At 40.2% G+C, this 21,594-nt stretch overlaps 1 protein-coding gene across 8 annotated transcripts in view; it reads left to right on the top strand.

Annotated features, from left to right (window-relative positions):
• The window catches only part of LOC129457607 (uncharacterized), a 167,982-nt gene that overhangs the window by 15,325 nt on the left and 131,063 nt on the right, over positions 1-21,594 (top strand). For 2 of the 8 annotated variants that reach the window (XR_010114282.1, XR_010114281.1), the window contains 3 exons: positions 2,725-2,788; positions 4,657-4,706; positions 8,148-11,294. Coding sequence is in view for 2 of the 8 variants with exons in the window: in XM_063612282.1 (XP_063468352.1) it covers positions 2,663-2,788; positions 4,657-4,706; positions 8,148-8,210 (239 nt within the window). In the remaining 6 variants the exon portion in view is untranslated. Of the gene's footprint in view, positions 1-396; positions 2,789-2,829; positions 3,088-4,656; positions 4,707-8,147; positions 11,295-21,594 lie in introns of those variants that run through there. The other 6 variants (XM_063612282.1, XR_010114283.1, XR_008649335.2 and 3 more) reach the window with 6 other exon arrangements.

Genomic DNA, 21,594 nt, shown 5'->3' with positions numbered 1-21,594 from the left:
GCAGACTCTTGCCCTGTGTTTCCAGCCCCACTACACACACGTTCTTTTGCTTCCCTCAGAAAAGCAACACTCCCCAAAACAACAAACCAAAACCAACAGATAAAACAGATGTTTTAGACCAATGCTCGGGTAGCTTATCAGAAAGAAGACTCTGACCACGGAACATATATATTTTTTGGCTTCTCTCCACAAGAAGAGGAGCGGGAGACCACAGACAACAGCAAAATCACTCCTAAAACACGATAACTACAAGTGCTCCCTGTAGGGAGTGGTAAATCGCCCAGCCGACTGGTGAAGTCTTCTGGTTTCGGTACCTATTTACCTGTGCACTCAGTATGCGCGTGGGCTTCATTAACGGCAGGATCATGAACGCGCGTTTTAATGTGATGGGAGTGCCGCGTTTTGTGTATGTGTGTGTGTGTGTATGTGTGTGTGTTGGGAAGTGCTTGCGCTAGCGAGCACCGAGGCAGGCGCTCTGAGCAGAGAGAGATCAGTCTTTCCATGGCCACGTCTGGCACTTATCTGTGGAGCCATCTAGGCCAGAGCTCCTAGATTGGGGTTCGAGTTCACCCCCTGTAAAAAGAGAGGCCAGCAAAGGCTTCCCTTGAACAGCCAGGTCCTTCCCATCGGATTGTTTGAGGAAGGAGGCTTGAAGTGTGAGCCATTCCGTAGCCGCCGCCTTGCCGGATGTGGCCTGGTGTTTTGCACTTGAAACTGAGCAGCCTCAGCGCGGAGGTAGTGCCTCTCCGAGACGCAGCGGAGGCCTTCTCATTCCCCTCCTTCCGCCCGCGGCAGCCCTGCGCGCCGGCGTGTGCGTGCCCGCGCACCGGACCGCTGGCACCTCCCTGTGCACATCCGCCCCCTCCTCTGCTCGCCACCTTCTCTCAGGCAGCTAAGAAATGGTCCTCGGCCTCTTCTGGGCTGGAGGGCAGAGCTACGAGCAGGCAAGAAAGGGGCGCCGGTGGCTGCGGTGGCGACTTCTCCGCTCTGCCCTCGGCCGCCAAGTCTACCGTTTCATCGTTCCACCTCGCAGCCCCAGCTTTGTTTTCCTGACATGCTCGTGGCCATTGGGCCCCACGCCTGCGAGGGGAGTGTGTGCGTGTGCGCGGGGGGCGGGCGCGCGCGGCGGGTGGGGGCTCTCCCGCCAAGGACACGCATGGCTGTCTGTCCTCCGGCTGCACTTGGCGGGAAAGCTAGGGGCCGCCGGCGGGGCTGAGCGCCAGCGGCTCTCATTACCGCCTCCCTGCTCCCCCCGGGCCGCATTTACATACGGGCCACTCGTCTGAATTTTTACGGCACTCTTCCCCCTCCCGTACCCGGTCGCACGCGCGCAGGCTCGGAACTACCACCCCGGCACGCAGACACCCGCGCCTAGGATGCGGCCAGCCCCAGGCGCGCAAACAGGCCCGCAGGGGCCGACGGCACTCGGCGGGACGGATTCCTGCACCGCCTCCCAGCACCCCCGCGCCCACACCCCTGACAGCCTCTCCACTTGTGTTGCAGGAAGCCCACCTTCCCCTCGAGGCCCCCACCCTTCTCTGTCTGCATACTTCCACCCCCACCCTCCCACATCTCTCCGTCTCTCTTTCCCTGGAAGACAGGCGCGCGCGCGCACACACACACACACACGCACACACACACACCAGCTTTTTCTTCCTCCTCAGATAACCCCTATGGCGCGTCCCTGGTACCTTTAGAATAGCTCTAGAGTTTAGAGAATAAAATTCTTTAGAATGCATTGCTTGTCTTTAGCCAAACACATTTAACAATCACGACACAAACGGGGAGGAGTGAAGAAGGGGGACTTGAACCACACGACCTTAAAAAAAAAAAAAAGTCTGCGAGTCAAAAGGTCATTCTGCAAGTTTGTAAATAAAATTGCAAAGGGAGTCCTTAAGAAAGGAGAGGAAAGAAGGGGAAGAAGGTTAGGAAGACTCACAAGTTACACAAAACGGTGCATTGGAAAAACGACAGGGCGATTCTGTAATAATAATAAAAAAAAAATCTTAAACCAAGAGAGGAAAAAAAAAAAACTGGAGGAAAAAAGAAAAAGAGAAGAAAAGGATTTTTAAAAAAAGAAAAAAGCAAAAGAAGTTTCCAAAGAAATGTGTGCTTTGCATCCTACAATAGGAAAATGTAGCCATTGCCTTCCTTCAGACGAGACATTTCTAATTTGTTCCGTCTGTCAGGAGGGGACTATAAGAGGTTTGGGTGCAAATTCATTATCTCTGGCAACGCAGAACGTAGTGTGGGGACTGAAAAAGACCGTGGCAATGGATGAACAATAGGGCTTCAGTTCATCAGTAACAAAAGCAGTGGGGAAATTGGTTGAGTTTCAGAGCACGTCCTCCTCGGCAGAGGGGGCTGGACTAGACCTTGGACAGCCCCCCCAAAAACTTGCCAAGCCTCGCACACACCACTTCACTCTCCACTCCGAGGCTCAGGGAGCAAGTGCCTGGCTTGGGGGGTAAAAGTTGGCTTTTTTTTTTTCCTCTTTGGTCTTTTGCACCCTTCTCCCTCTCCCCAGAAGGGAAGACCCATTTAAACTATTTTAGACGCAATCAACCAAGAATCACCATGTGGAATTGAGCGGCAGTTTTAAATGTGTTGAGCAGAGGAGAGGAATGATGAGAAAAACATTTTTTTTTTTTTTTTTTTGGAGACGCCGAAAGGAGCCTGTTTGTGTGCTGCGGCCGTGCTGTGACTCTGGATCTTGTCTTTCAGCCGGCGCCTCGGTTCCTGCCCAGCTGGATTTGGGGGGCAGTATTGCCTGGCGCAGGGAGATCAAGTGAGTATCGTGGCGGCCCTCAGGCTGCAGCTCGCCGGCGGCGCAAGGCCAGCAGTGCCCGCCGCGGCCCCACGCCCGCACTCCTCACCTCGCCCGCTAGCCGGTGCCCGCAGAGTCCCGCTGCGGGCCGCTCCGAGGGCCAGTCCGGGGCTTTGCTTCAGCTAATTGATTGTGTGCCTCGGATGTTAAACCTGTTGATCTCGTGAGTTTTCTTAGCCAGTACTGTTAATTATCCAGCGGCTTGACCCCCAATCGCAGAGAGATGCCAGGAAATCTTCGTGTTGGAAAAGGGAATTTTTGTATGTAATTTTGTGATGGTGGTGGTCGGGGGGTGAGGGCTTTTCCCTTTTAAACCTAGAGCAAAATGCACTTGTATTTTGCACTTCTGTATTCGAATTCACATTTTGAATAATTCGCCTCCCTTTAGCCGCCCCAAAGTTGCAATTACCTGGCAAGGAAGGGAGGGTCTGATTAGATTTTGGTGGAAAACTTAGTACAGTAGCTAAGTAGATCTGGTGGCTTTCCACTTCCCTTTTCTCTTTGCCTTTTGAATTTTGGGAGGTGAGAAGCCGCTTTACAGGGTTATCCCAAGTGCAGATTCATCAAGATGCAACCATCGTGGTTAGTTATTGGTACTTCGAGCGGTTCAGCTTAAGACGCTTCTGGTATCCAAAGGGAGCTGGGTCTTTGCGGTTTGCTTAGAGTCTAGACCCGGCTGAGGAAGGCAAGAACTCCTTTCTGTGGCCTGGAATTATCTGCAGGAACCCAGGGTGATGGGAGCTCGGGCAATGTATTTGCATTAGTGTCTGCGGCGTTTTATCTTGCAAATGTACCCGCGGTGCTTGAATGGGGGACTGTCTTGAGGGGTCAGGAGAGCAGTGGAATTGATCAGAAGTTAGACCGGAGGCTCTGTCAAGTCACGGCCACGGCCGGGGGCCCCTTTGGAGCTGTGGCTGCCTTGGGCCCAGCACCGCAGAGTCGGATTCCGTTTCCTCCCTTTCTTGGTGTCCACCTCTGCCCACCACCCTCCTTTCGCCACCTTGGCACCGGTAATTAGGGCGCTGTCTCAGGAAGCGAGCTCCCACAGTCAGCATAATTAAACCAGGGCAATACTTTCATTTTGCAAAACCAATAGCCCCACCCCTCCAGTCCAAAATAACAATAAGCATAAAAAAATCATAAAAGAAAAACAACCTATTTTGAGGAGTATTGAATTCTTGAATCTTGGATTGAGAGGGAATGGGGGAAGGGAATTTTTCAAAAATCCACCACTTTACAGCAATCAGGTTTTACATTATTCATTGATTTACTGGAGGAAAGAGCCAATCAGGAGCCATAGATATGAATGCACATCTCACCGTGCTGTGGCCTTACAGTAAACTATTTGCATCTTTCTAATGGAGTAGATATTTATCCAGGGATTCCCATTGTTCGAAAGGCCTGGAAATTCAGTTCCTTAAACATTTAGAAAATAAGACTTTGTTCCAGACTTAAAATCCTTACATGGAAAGATTCTCCTCTTTTGTATGGCAGGTTACAAGGTTCAAGTCCCTAATGTTTTTTTAAGAGTCCCTCTTCCTTCCAAACTAAAAATAAAAGAAGAAAGAAAAATTAATTTCTCAAACCCCTCCAGATTCTGCATATTTTGCATTCACATTATCATGCATGTCTCCATTTAAATGCAAATTAGCATATTTAACCCTGTGGGTGCTGAGACCTAGGATACATTGTACTGGGGTTTTATGGAATCTCTGGCATTTTAAGGAATCATGGTAATAGGAATATTTTAAATGAAGCAGTAACTATATGACTTTATATGTATACATATATATAGACTGTGATCATTTGTTTTCTTGACTGTTTTTCAGATAAGACTGCAAAGAAGCATAAAATGAATAGACAATCCAACCAACCAAAGGTAATTTTAAAATTTACATTTAATAAAGTCCAAGTGATGTACAAAATAGAGTATTATTTACTTGGCAGTAGGCCTGCAGTGGGTTGCATATCTCCTAATTCATGCTCTAAGTTTCTATATGTGCAGCCTTCTCCTCTACAGGGAGCCTTTGTATATTATATATCAAGCATAATACAAATATAACCTGTAACTGCCTATAAAAAAGAAATTCAAGATACAGAGTAAATAATAGAATACTTTTGTTAGAAAGTAAGCCAGTCAGGTACCTTGCCTGAACTATACAAATCACTGTAAATTAAATGGCTTTTATGTAGAAAATGGTAGTCTTGACTGTACTAGTGCACTGTGGTTTACATGCATTTGAATCATACAAACCAAATATTAAAAGGGGATTTCAGTGATAGGCCAATTTTTCATGTGCTTTGCAGTAATCTGAATAGGATTCAGAGGTGTTCTAAATGTTGGTGACAAATCTAATGTATTTGAATTTATGAAATAGCATAATTCTGATCCAAATAATGTGGAAAACCTAACTTTTCACTTTTAACTTAAACAGAGATTGTTTACTCTCAGGTAAACCAGAATGTTTCAATTCACGTTTCAGCCATCTGGAGATCTATAAAAAGATTAGAAAACAAGCATGACAATCACGTCCTAATCTACTGGCCATTAATGGAAATTTATTAGTGAATGAGCAGGCAAACCATTTAAATTCAGTATATCCTTTAGTATGCAGATTTCAAAACTGGTATTCTGCTCAGCTTAGTAGCTATTTGAAAGCAAAAATATCTGATATAATATGTAGGTGTTAATAGTTTCTCTTACTATGTGACAGACATTGCTAGGAATCTTTAGGGCTACACAATTGTTTCAACTTGTGTCACATCCCATATAATAATACAGTCTTTGAAATATGTGTAAACCATCATATAAACCTTGGCAATATTCAAAATAATCAGATGCTCTGTGTTAAGCCTTACTGTGTAGTTTTTATTTCTGCATATCCTGAGATATGGTGGAGACTAAAATATTTAATTGGCTATCTAGCTAATGAGCAGACTGCTCATAATCCTAATGTTGGTTCATTTCACTTATTGGGGCTCCCATGATGAGTCTGTGTTATATGTGCCAGACATGGGGACCAGGCCTGGAGTCCAGTTGATATGACTATGTGGCATTGCCCTAAAAGATGGTATTTTAAGACAGTATCTTCTATAGCTTTTAATTGTAAAAGCATCTCAAATGTTCAGTGTCTTGGCTTTCATGATGGATACTTTGGTCCTAAAAATGCATTTAGTTGCTAAGTGTGGTAATATAGCCATGTTACTTTGCAAATTCACACAGATATGGGGGTGATAAACATACACAGACAAATGCATGACGTCTCTGCTTCCACCAGCCCCCACCCAGGTATATATAAAGCAAAAAGATATTCTAAAAATATCTGTCATCTGACCACATGCTTGCTTTATGTAATACATGCCAAATCACTAATGATTCTGCATCTGTGTCTTGGAAAGCAAGGCCACAATACTCTCACTCTTCCAAGGTGGCAAAGCTCATTAGTGTTTTACATAATGTCTAAGGTGGAATGTGCCTCAGTGATATGTTACATTTTTATTTAGTGGTTTATGTTGTGACCAGATAGTTCAAGAAGGAATAGTAACTTCATGGAGGTGTGTTTCTCTGAATTAGTTTTTGGTTTACTTGTGCATTTTATGTATAACCCAATGCAGCCATTTCTGATTGTACCTCTTGTACCATAATTTGATAAGAAAAATAGATGAACAATTTCAACAGCTTAGTCTTTTCTAAATAATCAGTACTGGAATGTTCACCAAAAAAAGTAAATAAGTAAAAAATCTAGGGAAAAGTAGGCTTCTATGTTACTAAATCATATCTTTAATTGGTGTAATATTGTAGTTTAAACTCTTGATTATAAGCTTTTCCTAACTATTCTGATTTTCTTGCTAGTCTTTTTTATAGGGTTTACATGTATGTGCTCTGTATATAATTCAGTAAGCATGTTCACATTCATGTCTTAAATGAATAAGTCACTGAATTAATGAAAGAGTGTATGTTAATTCCAAAAGTGTTTTAGTTGTTGGGGAAAATAATCTATAGAAATGAGAGTATCGTGATAAACTAGTCATGTGTGCAATGAATATTAAGATTACTCTAATAGCATATATTGTAAAGAATAGCAATATGACCAAACATAACTTGAAATTTTGAAAAGCAGTTCATAAGGTTCACCCTTGGTAAATATGAATTTAATGTAGACTATCTTAGATGTTCTGTTGAGGGACATTTGAATATTACAACTACACGTATTATAGATGTGTTAGACATAGATTACTCATTACTAACGAGAGAGAAGAAGAAAAGAACTCTTTGAAGTGATCATATTCACACTTTGAAAAGTTCTAAGAAAAGGAATGAGGCTAATTAATAAATAAAACAACATTCCCCTCTAGATAGAAGAAAGGTGGGGGTGGAGAAGGGGAAGGTAGGGCAGAGTTATGCTCTTAACATCCAGGTGTTTTATATGTATTCTTCACGAGGTAACAACGCTTTTTTCGTAGTTTCAGAAGCAAGACTATTACATTATCCTTTTGTATGAAAATTGCTGTTGAAAACAATAGACAAAGGCTCAGGATTTTCATTACAGCAGAGTTGTGTACAGCATTAGAAACTATTGCTGCAAGGTTTACCTGTGCTGCATTCTAACGTACACACCCTACATATGCAGTCATTTTTTAAAAACCACAATGAAGTCCGCTTGCTTAGAGCATTCAGTTTGAACTTACAGAACAAAATACGCTGCCCTATCGCCATGGTACATAGATACAAAACATGACTGAGCTGTGAAGCCATTAAAAACACGCCACCAGAGCAAATTGTCAATGTAATCACACATCGACTCACTGCGTAATACAGATCTGATTCCCAGCCCCAGAAAACGAGGCCCTGCTTTAAGCAATAGCAAAGTGCCTTCCATCTGTCTGCCTATGCAATCTGCCAGAAGAAAAATGCAGGCAAAGACGTTCCCCAGATCCGAAATGCTTTTATCTGTCCTTAGAGAGAGATTTCTTCCAGTCTTTGGATATTAGAACGATCTACACTAGCATGGAGGAGGTAAAAGGCCGCGGGTTGCTTTTCCAGGAGCAGTCGGTAGTGCTAGCGGACGAGATGTTGATTGAGAAAATAGGGATTGTTGCAATGCTGCCGCTACTGCTGCTGTTGCTGCCGCTGCTCGGGCAGCAGGCGTGGGGCAGTTGGCTGATCACTGATGCATATCAATAACCATGTACTTGAGATTTCTCATGACATCATCATTACCTTGGTCTCCCGCGGTCTCGAACCTTTGACCTTGCCGGGCTGGTCCACAATTTGGCAGTGAAAGCCCCTCCAATGATGGCCCTTTTCTCCTTCTTTCAGACCGGGGGCAGCAGCAGGCCAGCAAGACGGCATCTTCTCCTTCCCAGCCTAGAAGCCCTGTGAAATCGAGGATCTTCCCCCTAAAACACATACACACAAGATATGTGCAATCAAGCTGCCACCGCTTGGTAAAAAGCTCATGGTGCCTAACCAAAAAGGATCAGGAACAGATCCTTGAATCAGCTGTCACTTCTATAGAATGGGATGTTTTTTTTTTCCTTCCTCCTTAACCTGCGCTGGAAATTGCCGTTGGCTTTATACATCTCTATAGAGAGAGGCTAAAGAGTCTTGCGTGAGAAAGAAGCAATTTACAATGCAAATAGAGGCCTGTGAAGGGACGGATGCTGCTGCTCACTCGTAACAGCTTGCTGCACGTTAATAGCTGGTTTTATTTTCTGATATTAATAGATGAATTGTTGGCTAACGCTGCCGGAGATTACTTGCTGAAAGGAAAAAAAAAAAGTTCGGAATAAACTCTGAAGGCAACAGATCTCGTTTGGATGTTTTAGCCGCGCACACACACAAACAGAAACCAGGTCATATTTACATAAAAGGAGGAATCTTAAGCGCGGCAAGTATCCTGGACGACCACTCTTCGGTACTGCCAGAAAGGATCCGGATCTGGAATCTGGCAAGAGGAAGACAGAGGCCTGTGTGGGAAGCGAGTTGTTATCTTTGGTTATCTAGCTGTATGAGTGTATTGGTCTTCATAAAGCTAGATAACCGAAAGTAAAAACTCCTTCAAGATCGCCGGGGAGCGTGTGAGAATGAAAGACTACAACCGAGAGACAGTAAAAACCAGAAAGGTCAGGAATACTTATTGAATCTAACTTTGTTTTTGTTTTGTTTTTTTTTTCATTATGATTAAAGGTGGGATGAGAGGAAATTAAATGACACACATATGCTAAAATATCAAGGTGCCAGATATATCTTGAGAGGGGTTGTTGCAGCTGCGAAGGAGAAGTGTATAGTGATAATGAGTAAAGATGCATGTGCAGTTTGTTCTATTTTAAGGCAAAAGTTTATATATCAGGGATTTTTTTCTTAGAAAGGTGTTGCAGAGATGTCTGGTACCTAGTTTAAAAATGATTCCATAATATGTAGACTTTGGCAGTTCCTTTGTGAGGCCCCTCCCTCTCAAAATTTGAAGATTGTGCTTGGAAATTACTTTACATGTATTTGGGCTGTATGTCAATTTGTATGAAATTAGACTTTCAGAAAAGTTTATACTGGAAGGTTAATAATTTATATCTACTGAGGACTTAGAGCTAGCAGGCAAAATGAAAAAAAAAAGCAAGGGCTGATTTTTATTCTTCTATTCAAAATACAAGGACAGATGCTTCTCTGTTCCAAGAGGGTTTCCTTGAGGAAGCTACTGAAGCAGAAAGACATGATGGAGACGAGATCGCCTCCCCTCTTGTCAAAGTGTTAAAAAAATGTTCTGTCTTACTCTGCGCCTAGCATTGGAAATGAAAGTGACATTTACGCCACAACCCACGTGTGCGCCTCCTCTCTTTTTGTTTAAGGATGATCAGGTCTATCCAGGAAACAGCTCTGGCATCCCAAACTGAAATAATTAGGACGTATATAGACCTGACAAAAATGGAAAGGGGGTGGGGAATCTGAGGGTCTGTCTTGCCTAATTGATTCCGCTAAACGGAATGCAGGAGATGTGAACGGCAGGACGCTCCGATTCCCACGCTCGGGGGCAAGTGATAAAGCGGGGCCGGGCAGCCTATGACAGACAGCCCTGTTGGGGGGTGGGGGTATGAAAAAAACATCAAGTGCACACACCATACTCATCTCCATCGCTTAAGAAAGTAAAGGCATTTCCCACCCACAGCCATCTGCAGCCTCCCAAATGGCAGCACCAACTGGTCTGTAGCTGCTACATACTGTCTGCTTCTGTTAATTTTTTTAACCACTGTTTAATCTGGCCATAATTAAGTTTGGCTTTTTTCGTTGTTTCAGATTTTCAGAACTCAAGGCAAGCTAGTAGAAAGCAATTCCAAGGAAGTCCCATGACTGCCTGCCCCTAATGTCAAAATCTCAGTCCATGAGATTATGGCCTTGTGACCACATTTTTGCTTTTGTTTTGGGTGGACTGTATTTTAAAATACATATCTCTATATAACAGTCATTATTATAATTTCATGAGGCTTTTTACCTCTTAACATGATACCTCTAGGAACTGGGTCTAATTGTGCTAGTAGATATACGCTAGAAGTAAAACTATAAAGTCATTAACCTGTAGAAAGTTGATTATGATAACAATATGATAAAAAGCTTGTTTTGGAATAGTCTCAGCTAGATGGGTCTAAATAGCCATTTTAATGTAATCTAAAAATAACACTATGCCTAGCAGAAACTTTGGTGCTTTGGAGGTCCCCATTGTCGCCTTTTCATAAAAGTCCTTATGTTTTCCATATGTCACCAAGCAAACATTTGTATAGGCATTTACACAGAAATATAACCATTGCAATTAGAAAATATCCAAAATAGCCTGTTATCTTCCATGTGGCCTAGATTATTGACAATCCAAAATATACAATTTTTCTTTAAAAGTAGTACAATTTCCTTTGTAGCTTCAATTCCTTATATGACTTCAGACTAGAGAAGCCTGTTAAACCACCGTTACTTTCAGTTAGAAAGTCTGAGAGACTTTATATACATAAATTCTCAATTTGGCTGCTGTACACGTGCCAGAGTTTTACTACTGTAGTGACCATTAAGAAGACCCTTGTTTATTTACATTTGAAGCACTGTTTGTGCAAACAACCTTTCATTGTTAAGTGCCTGTATTCCTTTCATTGACTTCATGTCCAGGGGTGCTATTTACCTAGAACCATTGTCTACTACAATTAACATTTACATTACAAAGTGTGTGGTTTTCTTTTTCAAGGAGGTTCAATTAAGGCAATAAGATGTTTGCTGGAGAAACCTATTGTTTACTGAAAGCACTCAATGGAGTCAAATTACTGAAGCTTTTGCCTACATCTTGGTCGTTTATGTAAATATGTTAAATATAACATCTAAGGAAAATAAACAATATTATAATTATGTGTTTGCCATTGTCATATCAAACTTGCTTTGTATCATACTAATGTTACATAACTTATCGATCAATAAAAATACATTTCAATGTTATTATTTTCATTTTATTTTTTGCTGTTCCACTGCTCTTGGTGCAACATGTCCCAATTTTTCTTTTTTCTATTACACATCAAACTTCTGACATTTTGTTTTATTTGTGTGTGTTGAAGAGAGGTACTGTATCTGAGCATGGGTTTGAAGGGTGTTGGAAATAATCTCTACATTGACCTTATAATAAGGTGATATTTCTTTGAAACCCATAATATTCCAAAGGCATGTACATTTAAGTCAAAAGAAGTGTAAATATCAGTTAAGTAGTTCTTTGAAACCTAGTTTTAACATTGGCAGAAACCGGATCAAGTTTATTTAGCATACCACTGCATTGTAAAACAGTTGGAGTGAAGTTGCAGGTTGCGTGAGTATGCATGTTAACTAGTGGGAACCAAGCGCAGTCTTTGTGAAAGGGGAGCAGCAGATTGCTGTGCAAGGCCAATGTTAAAAAGGCAGCTGAATTTAACACCATCTGGAAGAAAAGATCCCTTCACGACTTTCTCACACCGTCAGACAAAACTAGTGTCTCTTGTTCCGAGCCCTTGTCTATGCAACCATACAATACTGAGTCATTATACTTTTGCTGAGAGAAAATTTGAGAACACAATATGGGTAACCAGTGAATGACCAAGTTTCATTGTGCCCGCTTAAGTCGATTGAAATCTACGTCTAGAGCTATGAATGGTAGTATTGTTTTCCTCACCAGGGCTGTACTAAATGTCAGCACAGTGTAAAGAAAAACTGTAAAGAAAAGTCTGCAAATAACTTACCAAATCTCAATTATAATATTTTCCCACACTAGAACTAATATCATTGCGAGGGGCTACATTGCAGAAAATACAAAAAGAAACGAAAAGAAATAGAGTTCATTTAGAAGTTATTTTATCCAGACACATATTTTAATTTTCTGATGGGAACTTCAATTCAGGCTTCAGGCTGGTATGAGAGGTGGAATTCAGTACTGGCAAGTTGAAATTACAAAAATTCTGCTTGTGCAACTAAAATACCATAAAACAAACACCTAGTCCCACCTGAAGTTCTCTATTCTTAAATATAAATGGACTCTACATGGGCTTTATTACTTTAGTCCTGCATAGAATTGTTGGTGTGAATCTAGCTTAAATTTTGCTTTAAATTATGGCACACTGCTCTTTCAAAGTTTGCCACTGTGATTGACATTGCAAAAGAACATCATTTCCAAAAATATTTAAGAATATTCTGGCACCTCCCTAGGTGGATTCTGGTGTTCCCAGGAATACACTTTCTTTTTATGTTATGCCCCTCCCCCTACTTTCTAACTTTTTTCCCCCTCATGATGTGTGTAAATATCAGTTATCCTTCGGTTTAACATTCATGAAATCTATTTGACTGTAAACAGTCAGAAAAAGGAAACAAAACAGTTCAAAAAAAGTAAATGGAGTTGGTTGTGTATGTTTTACTAGGATGTCTATTTTAAATGTAATTGACTTTGCAATTTTGTTATTGTGTCACCAAGTGTCTCATAGTTCTTAACATGTAAGTGCAAAACAATGAGTAATTGCTGTTTTGCTGAATAATACATCTGAGTTGCCAACGTCAAAGGTATTATTTTGCGTATTTCTAAACAGGAACGTTAACTGCAGGTTTTGACATCTAGAATCTTTTCATGAAATACTTAGAAATAGGGTGATAAAATGATACCTGTAAAAGTAAATATAAAGATAGAACCCATTTATTTTCTTTACCCTACTTTGTTATACCAGAAAATTGACATTGAAAAGTCACTCACTAATCAAATAATAAAGGATATAAGATAAACACAGTCATACAAAAAAATACAAAACAACAACAAAAATGAAAATTGGATAAAGGTTAAAAAAAAGATTCAGGAAGACTTCTTCAGTGTCCTTGCTGAATGTGAATGGGTATATTTACTAGTGTCAATCCCTTAATGAAGTTGCCATTATGCATAATAATGAGACAAATGCATTATATTACATTCAAAAATGGAATATTTTCCAAAGTGACTTTTCTTTAGGTCACCTTGAACAGTAAATATTCCACCACGAGAGTTCTTTGTGTTTATTTTTAAAATTAAAATAATTTTCTTATTTGGAAAAATATAAAATTCTAATTTGATTTTGTGTAGCCTAATGAAAATTAAGAAACCATTTAAATTATAAGTAAGCCATATAGATAAGTACATATAAATATTTTAAGATACTTTAGCATTTTAGGAATTTTGACTTTTTAAAAATGGAGAGATGAAGCCAAAGGCTTTATTTTCCAATGTGGCTAGAAAATGAATGACAGTATGTAACTGTCTATGTATCTATTTTTTTCCTATGAATCTATACATTTGGAAATGTCACTGTGGTTTCAGAAAATTGATATCCTTTCCTCCCTAATGTGCTACAGTTAAGTAAAACACACCATAATATGTTGCATTTAGTGGGAGCTGGGGGTGGCAGTGGTGAGATGGGCGACACAGGACAAGGTGTTCTTTAAGACTAAGAACTAATTAGAATCAGTTATTGAATAAAAAGATATCTATAATGCTGGGTCGATTGTTTTAACATGACTACTTCGAGATAGTTAAACAGGTCCTACAGCAATTGGGGCATGTAAGGCAGTTCTTCAGTGTCTCTGGATTTTAATGGATGGCTTTGTTAACCCTGTTTCTCTGCTCATCGGGTTCTTAACACAACTTAAACAATCTGGTACAGAAATCAGCAGAACCCTCTATTCCTATTTGCGCAGAGAACCCATTTCACCCCTTCTGGGAACTTGTTCGACTTATTTGTGGAATTCTAAGATGGTGAATGGAAATGGAAAGTATATAGTTGTGATTGATATTAAGGAATATTTATCTGCCCTCAATCAGGGCTGCGAGAGTTAGTGCACTTCCTTAGAAAGGTGATGACCATGTTTGAGGTGGGAGCGTGTGGCTTTCCGCTTTTCAGCCAACTGCCAGACCACAGGAGGTAGGGCTTTTAAAAAGTGCAGATAATCGACTTTATTCAGGGAAATACGGAGTTTTGAGCCACATTTGTTCAAAAAGCGGCACATCACTGTGCTTGATGGTTTGACTCGGTTTTAGCTGAGCGCGGGCACAGCGCATTCTGGAGATCTAAAAATAGCCAGGCTTAGCAGCCGCCTTGCAAGGTACTTGGCGTGGGCGGTGCACAGAGGAGACAGCCGACTCTGACTGGCTGCAGAAGCGGTTAGGCTAGGCAGTGGCAGCAGCGAAGGCGGCTGGCCCGCCGCGGGGCAGGACGACGCCTCCCGGTGACCGCCAACTGCCCGAGTCCTCCTGCAGCTGCTGCGGCTCGCGACCCTCGCCTGAAAGCGGGCGTCTGATTGGTGTTTCCCGGGAGACTGGCTGCTCTAGCCGACGGAGCTGGTGCGCCGGCGCGCGCGCTCCCGTGTTGGCGCGCGACTGGGAGGCCGGGGGCGCGCTGCGGCCCGGGTAGCAGGCTGGGAGGCCGCCCAAGTTTGCGCTAGCTCAAGTTCCCGTGCCCGCGCTCGGCGCCTTGGAGGCTGCTGGACACCCGCGCCGCGCTGCGGGACTCGGCAGGGGCGGGTCGTCAGACTGTCCTTTGCCTGGCACGCTGAGCTGCGTCCGCGAAGGCTATTCCGGTTTTTTTTTTTTTAATTATTATTTGCCTGCCTCTCGGCCCCTATCAGCGACCTTGGTAGCTGCCTCTGCGCCACCTCCGGTCTGCGGTTGCTTGGGAATCCCTGAGTTGAGCTTGTGAATGGGGGTGGCGTCGAGGTTTAGTCACGCCTGGACGTCGGTTAAAGGCAGGCATCTCCCAGCGGCCACCCCCTGCCACAGGGCACCTTCCTCAGGCGGCGCCCAACTTGTGGTTAAGAGGCTTTCTTTTGCTGACACTCGGTGTCTCTAGTTTTGCCCAGGTTTCTTCCCTGGACGTGATCAATATCATTGATATAGATATTGTGTAACCCCCAAATCCCCCCTCCCCGCCACCACCACACACACACCGCTACTAACTTAGTGAAAAGCTGCTAACGGAAAGGGTCTCCCTGCGAGGAAGCTCGGGGGGTGGGGCGGGGGCGGGGAAGTTTTGCTCGGTGGCCGGCGTTGGTGAGCGCTTGCCGCTCTGGGCCCTTCCCTGGGGCAACTCCCACTTCTACCCCCATTGCCCATAGGAGCTCAGGGCGCATCTTACCCCATCATCAGATTTGCTGGAAATATTAATCTCCTTGTTGGGTGGATACAGTAGAACTTGTTCAGAGATTACTTTAAAAAGAGATCTGGGTCTTAAGCACTTACTAAAGCCAGTTAATAACATCATGCATGGACATTTAAACTTGTTGTAAGTTGCAGAGAGGATTAGCGCGAAGTCACGCTGTGCGCAGCTAATGATACCATCTTAACTCTAACTGGGCTAAATCCAACTCGCCCGGCGCAGGTCCGGCTCTTCGGCCCTCGGGTGAGGCTAGGAAAGAGGGCCTTGGAAAGAGGTCTTGGAAAGAGGGCCGAAACTGGCGGACCAGGTCACCGGTCCTGGGAGGCCGCGGGCGGTCCTGCTGTTACGTAGGCACGAGCCCAGGGACTGGGGCCCAGGGCTCCCGGTGCACACTGACGCACCGCCGTCCGCGGGCTGAGCTTCAGTGACACCGAAGGGCACCGGCCAACATGTCAAAACAGTTTTGATTCCATGAACCAAAGGGCTCACAAGGGCTATTGCAAGCTCAGGTGAAGTCGTGGGACTCCAAAGGTAGTGGCTTTCTTGCTACTGGTCAATTTGCATTACAGAGGCCGTTTACTTCCAATTCCACTTTTACAAAAGTAGTCAAGCTCTGTATTTCACAGGTAAATTTCGAAGGATATTATTAACAACTTCCTATCATAGGCTTCCTCAACTACTTTCGGTCTGATTACTGTTTTAAAGCAGTTTGCTACCACTTTATGACACGGCCAATTAGAAATAATCTTCAGAAAATGCTTCGAAAATGCTGCGTTATTAAAACACTTACCTAACAATATTCATTTAATTCTGTCTCTAAGTAGCTGTCTGACAGATTTCGTGTTTTCTCTGAGTTTCTTTTAATAGTCACTGGCCCTCGGAAAACAAGCTATCAGGAGAATTTTAACTGCAACCTGGCTCTTGGCTTTTTTAAGTTTTAAATTTAAACTTGACAAGGTTAAGATGTTTATTTTTTTATATCAGTAATAGCTAGTGGGAGATTGGAAAAAACTACAGATGCTAATCACTTTAATAATTGGTGAAAACCTGTAAAAGGAACCACTGGAGAAAAGAGATGTGCTTAAAAAAAAAAAAAAAAGATAGACAATAAATACTTTCTCTGAATCAGGCCACAAATAATGATCTACAGAATATTACCCAGAATGTCTCTTAAATCTTTGTCTTTTAGGGAAAAATATCTTCCTACACACACAAATATATACATATGAATGAAATTTACTGGGATGGAAAAATTTCTAACAAGTATGATTTAGAAATATTTTTACCGAATAAGTATCTCAAATATAATTAATGTATTTATCAACACTGGCCTAACTAAAAATACTTCATATAATACATTTGGAGATAATACCTTCATGAAGACAATAATAGATGTAATATCATTGAAATTCGGAATCTATGGACTTACTTCCTGTCAGGGTTAAATCTCTTGTATAGTAATAATAAAAGTGTACTTAGTCCTTATTTTTAATTCAATGAGAATTATAAATTCTTGAAACTTGCATAAATATAACAGTCTTTGGGAGGAGCTCAAATAATAGATTTTAGGCCTTATTATTAGAAAGTACATAGTTTGTACACAGTCACTACCCAATATATGTTACTTTAATAGATTGAGTTACCCTTGAAATATATGATGTACATACAAAGTTAAATTAGCATTGGCTGATATTGGGAAGCTGAAGTTGAGGGTATTGAGTGGTTTGTGGAATAGCCTGAAAACTGTTTAGACAAATTCATGGCAATGAATGTATAACAAATTCATGGCAAGTGGGGTTTGAAATGGATGGCAGAAAAATAATCTGATAGGAATTCATCTCTGGGGTCTGTAATATATACCTCTTGAGTGGTTCCAGTAGTGAAAATACCTAGACAGCAAGGATATAGGAATTAATTGATAAATTTGCATTTGCAATTGTTTTATAAAGTAACTCTTATGACAATTTCTAGGTACGTAGATTAATATAAAAATAAAAAGTTTAGCTCTCCCCAAATAAAGTTAAAAATTGCTGAGTAGCTTAGATTTCCACACTGAAGACTCATGCTCAATTATAGTCTAAAATCTCAGTTTGCAGATATGACATGGGATTCCAGTGATTCAAACAGCACAGTACAAATACTGCATATACTTCTGCCAAATTTGTCTCAGATGGACTAGCTGCTAAGGAAGAATCCGTAGCATGACTGAGCTAGCAGAGAGTGTGTTACCTTTCCAATAGGTAATCCCTCCATTTGCATGCTGTGCTCAATGACAGGAGAGAGGTCTTGAATTTCTGTCATTTTTCTGGACTTCAGCTTAAAGGTCTATATTATCAGTTCAAAATATATGAAGTGAACACTATTTTTTGTCAGCCAATAGTTATTATTATGGTAAAATTATTTTCATGGTCATTGAAAATTTTTTGGCTTTATTTATTAAAAGTTAACTAGCTTTATTTCATTAGAGATTGTCTAATTCAATTTTGATTTTTCATATTGCATTTTATACTATAAAGAGCCCTTCTGCATAAAATAGTTTGAAAAGAGAAAAATATTTACGCCTTTATCATTTTAAGTGATCAAATACTGTAGTGCTAGATACTAGAATATCATGTGCATCACTACATTAGTAACTTAATCTAATGCTCAGAGTCATTACCACATTCATGGGTGTCTTTCTGATATCTCTCCAGTCCACTGGATTTTGAAGTGTGATTATGTAAATTTTCTACTGATAAATAAATGACTATAATTGTACTTGAAATACCACTCAAATTCTTAAGACCATGGCATCTAAATAATATATTATGCATTCCTTAATTATTTATCAAGACTGATTCAAAATAACTGTAGGGCAAAGCATTTATTTTTAAATAGCCATCCCCTTCCCCAATTTTCTCTTTACTGGGTTAAAAAATATTCCAGATGGTGGAACTATAGGGGATGAGAAAAAGGTTGATGAGTAGAGTAAGTAAGCAGCAAGTTTATCCTTCAAGTAAACATCTCTGTTTTGCCCAATAATACTGTTACACTAATGCATTTTTTTAAAGCATATGATCCTAATGTCAGTTCAGTAAGAGTATTTGATGATAGAAAAAATCATTTTTAAATGTTAAACATTAGTCCAGAAAATGCTTCACCATTATTTGACAAGGAAAATGGGAACAGTTAGTAAACAAAACATTTCACACATGGTTATTTTTTAAAGTTCTTTTATAAACATAGTAGGGAAATTGTAAAATTTCAGTAAGGGTTATGCCAATCAAATAATACTAAATTTAAAGTATGGCTTTCCTTCATTTAATTATAGATGTAAAAAAATCACAATAATTGAATGGTGCCTTTTCATTGTTTAACAATTGCAAGGCTGTATTCAGAACTTTTGTTGCACTGTGCCTTTAAAGGAAGCACATGTGTGTTTTACCTACATAAATTCTAATTGCAGAATCCACTCTAATCACCACGTAGAAATCATCTGAAGCCTCATAAGTTCATGAGCTACACACTTTTCTTTTTTTATTCTGCAGACCACACCTTATCTGGTTGCTAATGAAATACAGGAGATTGATTGCAGAAAATCTTCAAGGGAATATTTGCTGTACCACATATAGTAAGCTCCATTTGGTGCATTAGCATTTAGCCATTTTATGCAAATTTAGAGAAAATGACTCATGTATATGATTTAATATGCATCAGCGATAACTCATATCACCCTTATAAGAAAACAGAAATTAAAAATTCATTAGAAAACTAGACTAGTGTCACTACATGGTTAAAACATTATTAAAGCATATTTCAATGTTTTGCTTACACTAGTGTTCTCATCATGGTGCCACCATTTCCTGACAAAGACCGTAGAGGAGAAAACATTCAACTTAAAATGTCTGCTGGCACACATCGCTGGATTTGTGTGTCACTAAACAATGAGCGAGCATAGCCTTGAATACCAACTATTTAATTAGCACTTTTGGAAGCCATGCATAGAAAATAGCTCATTTACATGCATCTGCTTAGCGATTAGTCCCACAAAAAGCTACCATTTCTTTTTTTGTTGTTTAATATAGTGAGCATTTTACCATTCGGCCATGAAAAAAAATCAAAACATATGTTATTATTTTCAAATACTGAAATTCAGAGATTTAATTAAAATGGGCATAAGTCTTCATATTTCTCTTCAAGGTATATTTAAATGATTTAATTTAACCTTAAGTGTACCATAAAACGCTGGATACAAGTAATAATTAAGAACTTCAAAGGGCAACAGAAACCCTCTAACAGTCCTTCGTTTAATTAAAGGCTATTATTAGAAAGCTCTTGAATACACAGTTACATTTAATGACAAGTGATGACTAGTAAAAGCAGTATTTGAAAGTTATGAGTATCTTATTTTAAATACCATTGACAGACTCTAGAAAGTATTGCTATCATTTCGTTTTGAAAATAAATGACATGTATTTCTTGAAAAATCAAATTCATAACATTAAAAAACTGTTTAAGATGTTTTGCTTTTCATTAATTCTCTAGTCTACACACACCTGTCATGATCATAAATTAATTGTTTGCTTTGTAAAAAGTGTTTCTGCCTATTTAAATACCTTTAAGAGGGTATATTTTTCTAATACCGTGGAATGTTTATGAAGGCATGTATACAATGTATATGGATGCATTAACAATAAAATGGGGGTTTACTTGTGCATTTTGAAATATAACATTTTTTGGAATGTGAATTGATATGTAATATAACAGTAATAGTTTTTTTTAGAAGTTTCCATTATTTAGCACATTTGTGTGCGTGGACAATTGGCCAAAAGCCCCAGGTGATTCTAAATAAATTTTGGAAGGTGTATAAACCATCTATAAAATAGGAACAGAGTATTTATGTAAAATTTGCTCTTCCGTTATAAGTATTTATTGGACTATTTTGCTTTATCTACATTTATTTATACAAGAAATTTGTTTGGAATTTCCATAGTTAAAATTCAGGGCAGGTGAATGATTGGTGTATATATACATTCTCAAGTGAAATTGATGAACAAATACTTTAAAAATTCATTTAGAACATATTACTAATTCTGTTTCTTAATTATCTTTATTAATTGGCTTATGTACACATCTATAATAAAAAAGCTACCTACTTATTAAGCATATACAATTTTATCTTGGTGAGTAATCTGTCATTTTGAAAATGTGACACTAATTCCTTTGTTCACTGTGGGACAGGGAATGCCATGGGATGTGTGATCTTGGAAAGATTTCTTGGATTAAATATTTGAATACAAATCTGTATCTATCTAGTTTATCCAGTTAGCTAGCTAAATAATGTATTATATGTATATAGTTCACCGTCTAAGAAAAGTGTGCACCTGGTGGGCTTTTTGTATAGCATGTTCTTTAATTTGAGATTATTTTGACATCAATTTCTTATTCTATCCACCTTGCAACGAGTATGATTCTTCATTTGCTTATCATTTTCCCCAGCACCCCTTCCTGATTCTTAGACACCCATAAGGTTTGTAGAGTAGGGGACTTACCTGTCTTGTTCACTGCTGAATATCCTATACTTAGAACAGTGTCAGACTCATAGTAGATGCTCAATAAGTTTTTGTGGATGAAAGAATGAATACATTTAAATAAGAGATTTATCTTTCTGAGACAGCCGTTGCCCTCTGGATCTAAGGGCTTGATTTTGTTAGATAAACTGATTCTCTCAATATGGGAGGCCTTTTGATGCTGCCCTGCTTTGTTGAAGAGATTACCCTTCCTAGGTAGACTAAGATCATAGATTTATTTGCGAGTGAGTATGTAACTGCAAGCAACCTCTAAGCTAGCTTTCAAGGCCATGTGTAGGATATTTATTTGAGATCCTATTCTGGATGTGGGGAATAGTCAATAGTTATGAAATAGGGCCAAGTTAACTGGACACATGGGAACTAAGTGCTAGACCACGGAATTATTAATGTATTCCAAACAAAAATATTTTGTAAGTAATTTTAATATTTTTATTTCACCTTGATTAAAATATCTAACTCATAGAAGCATGCTGCTTATAAATGGCCTAAAATACTTATAATTTTAACTAATGATACAAGAAATAAGAGTCTTTCTGGCTT

This window comes from Symphalangus syndactylus, chromosome 11 (assembly GCF_028878055.3).
Source record: "Symphalangus syndactylus isolate Jambi chromosome 11, NHGRI_mSymSyn1-v2.1_pri, whole genome shotgun sequence".
In the NCBI taxonomy this organism is placed as follows: domain Eukaryota; kingdom Metazoa; phylum Chordata; class Mammalia; order Primates; family Hylobatidae; genus Symphalangus; species Symphalangus syndactylus.
The sequence above is the reverse complement of the archived record's forward strand: the minus strand, read 5'-3'. Positions and strand labels throughout refer to the sequence as shown.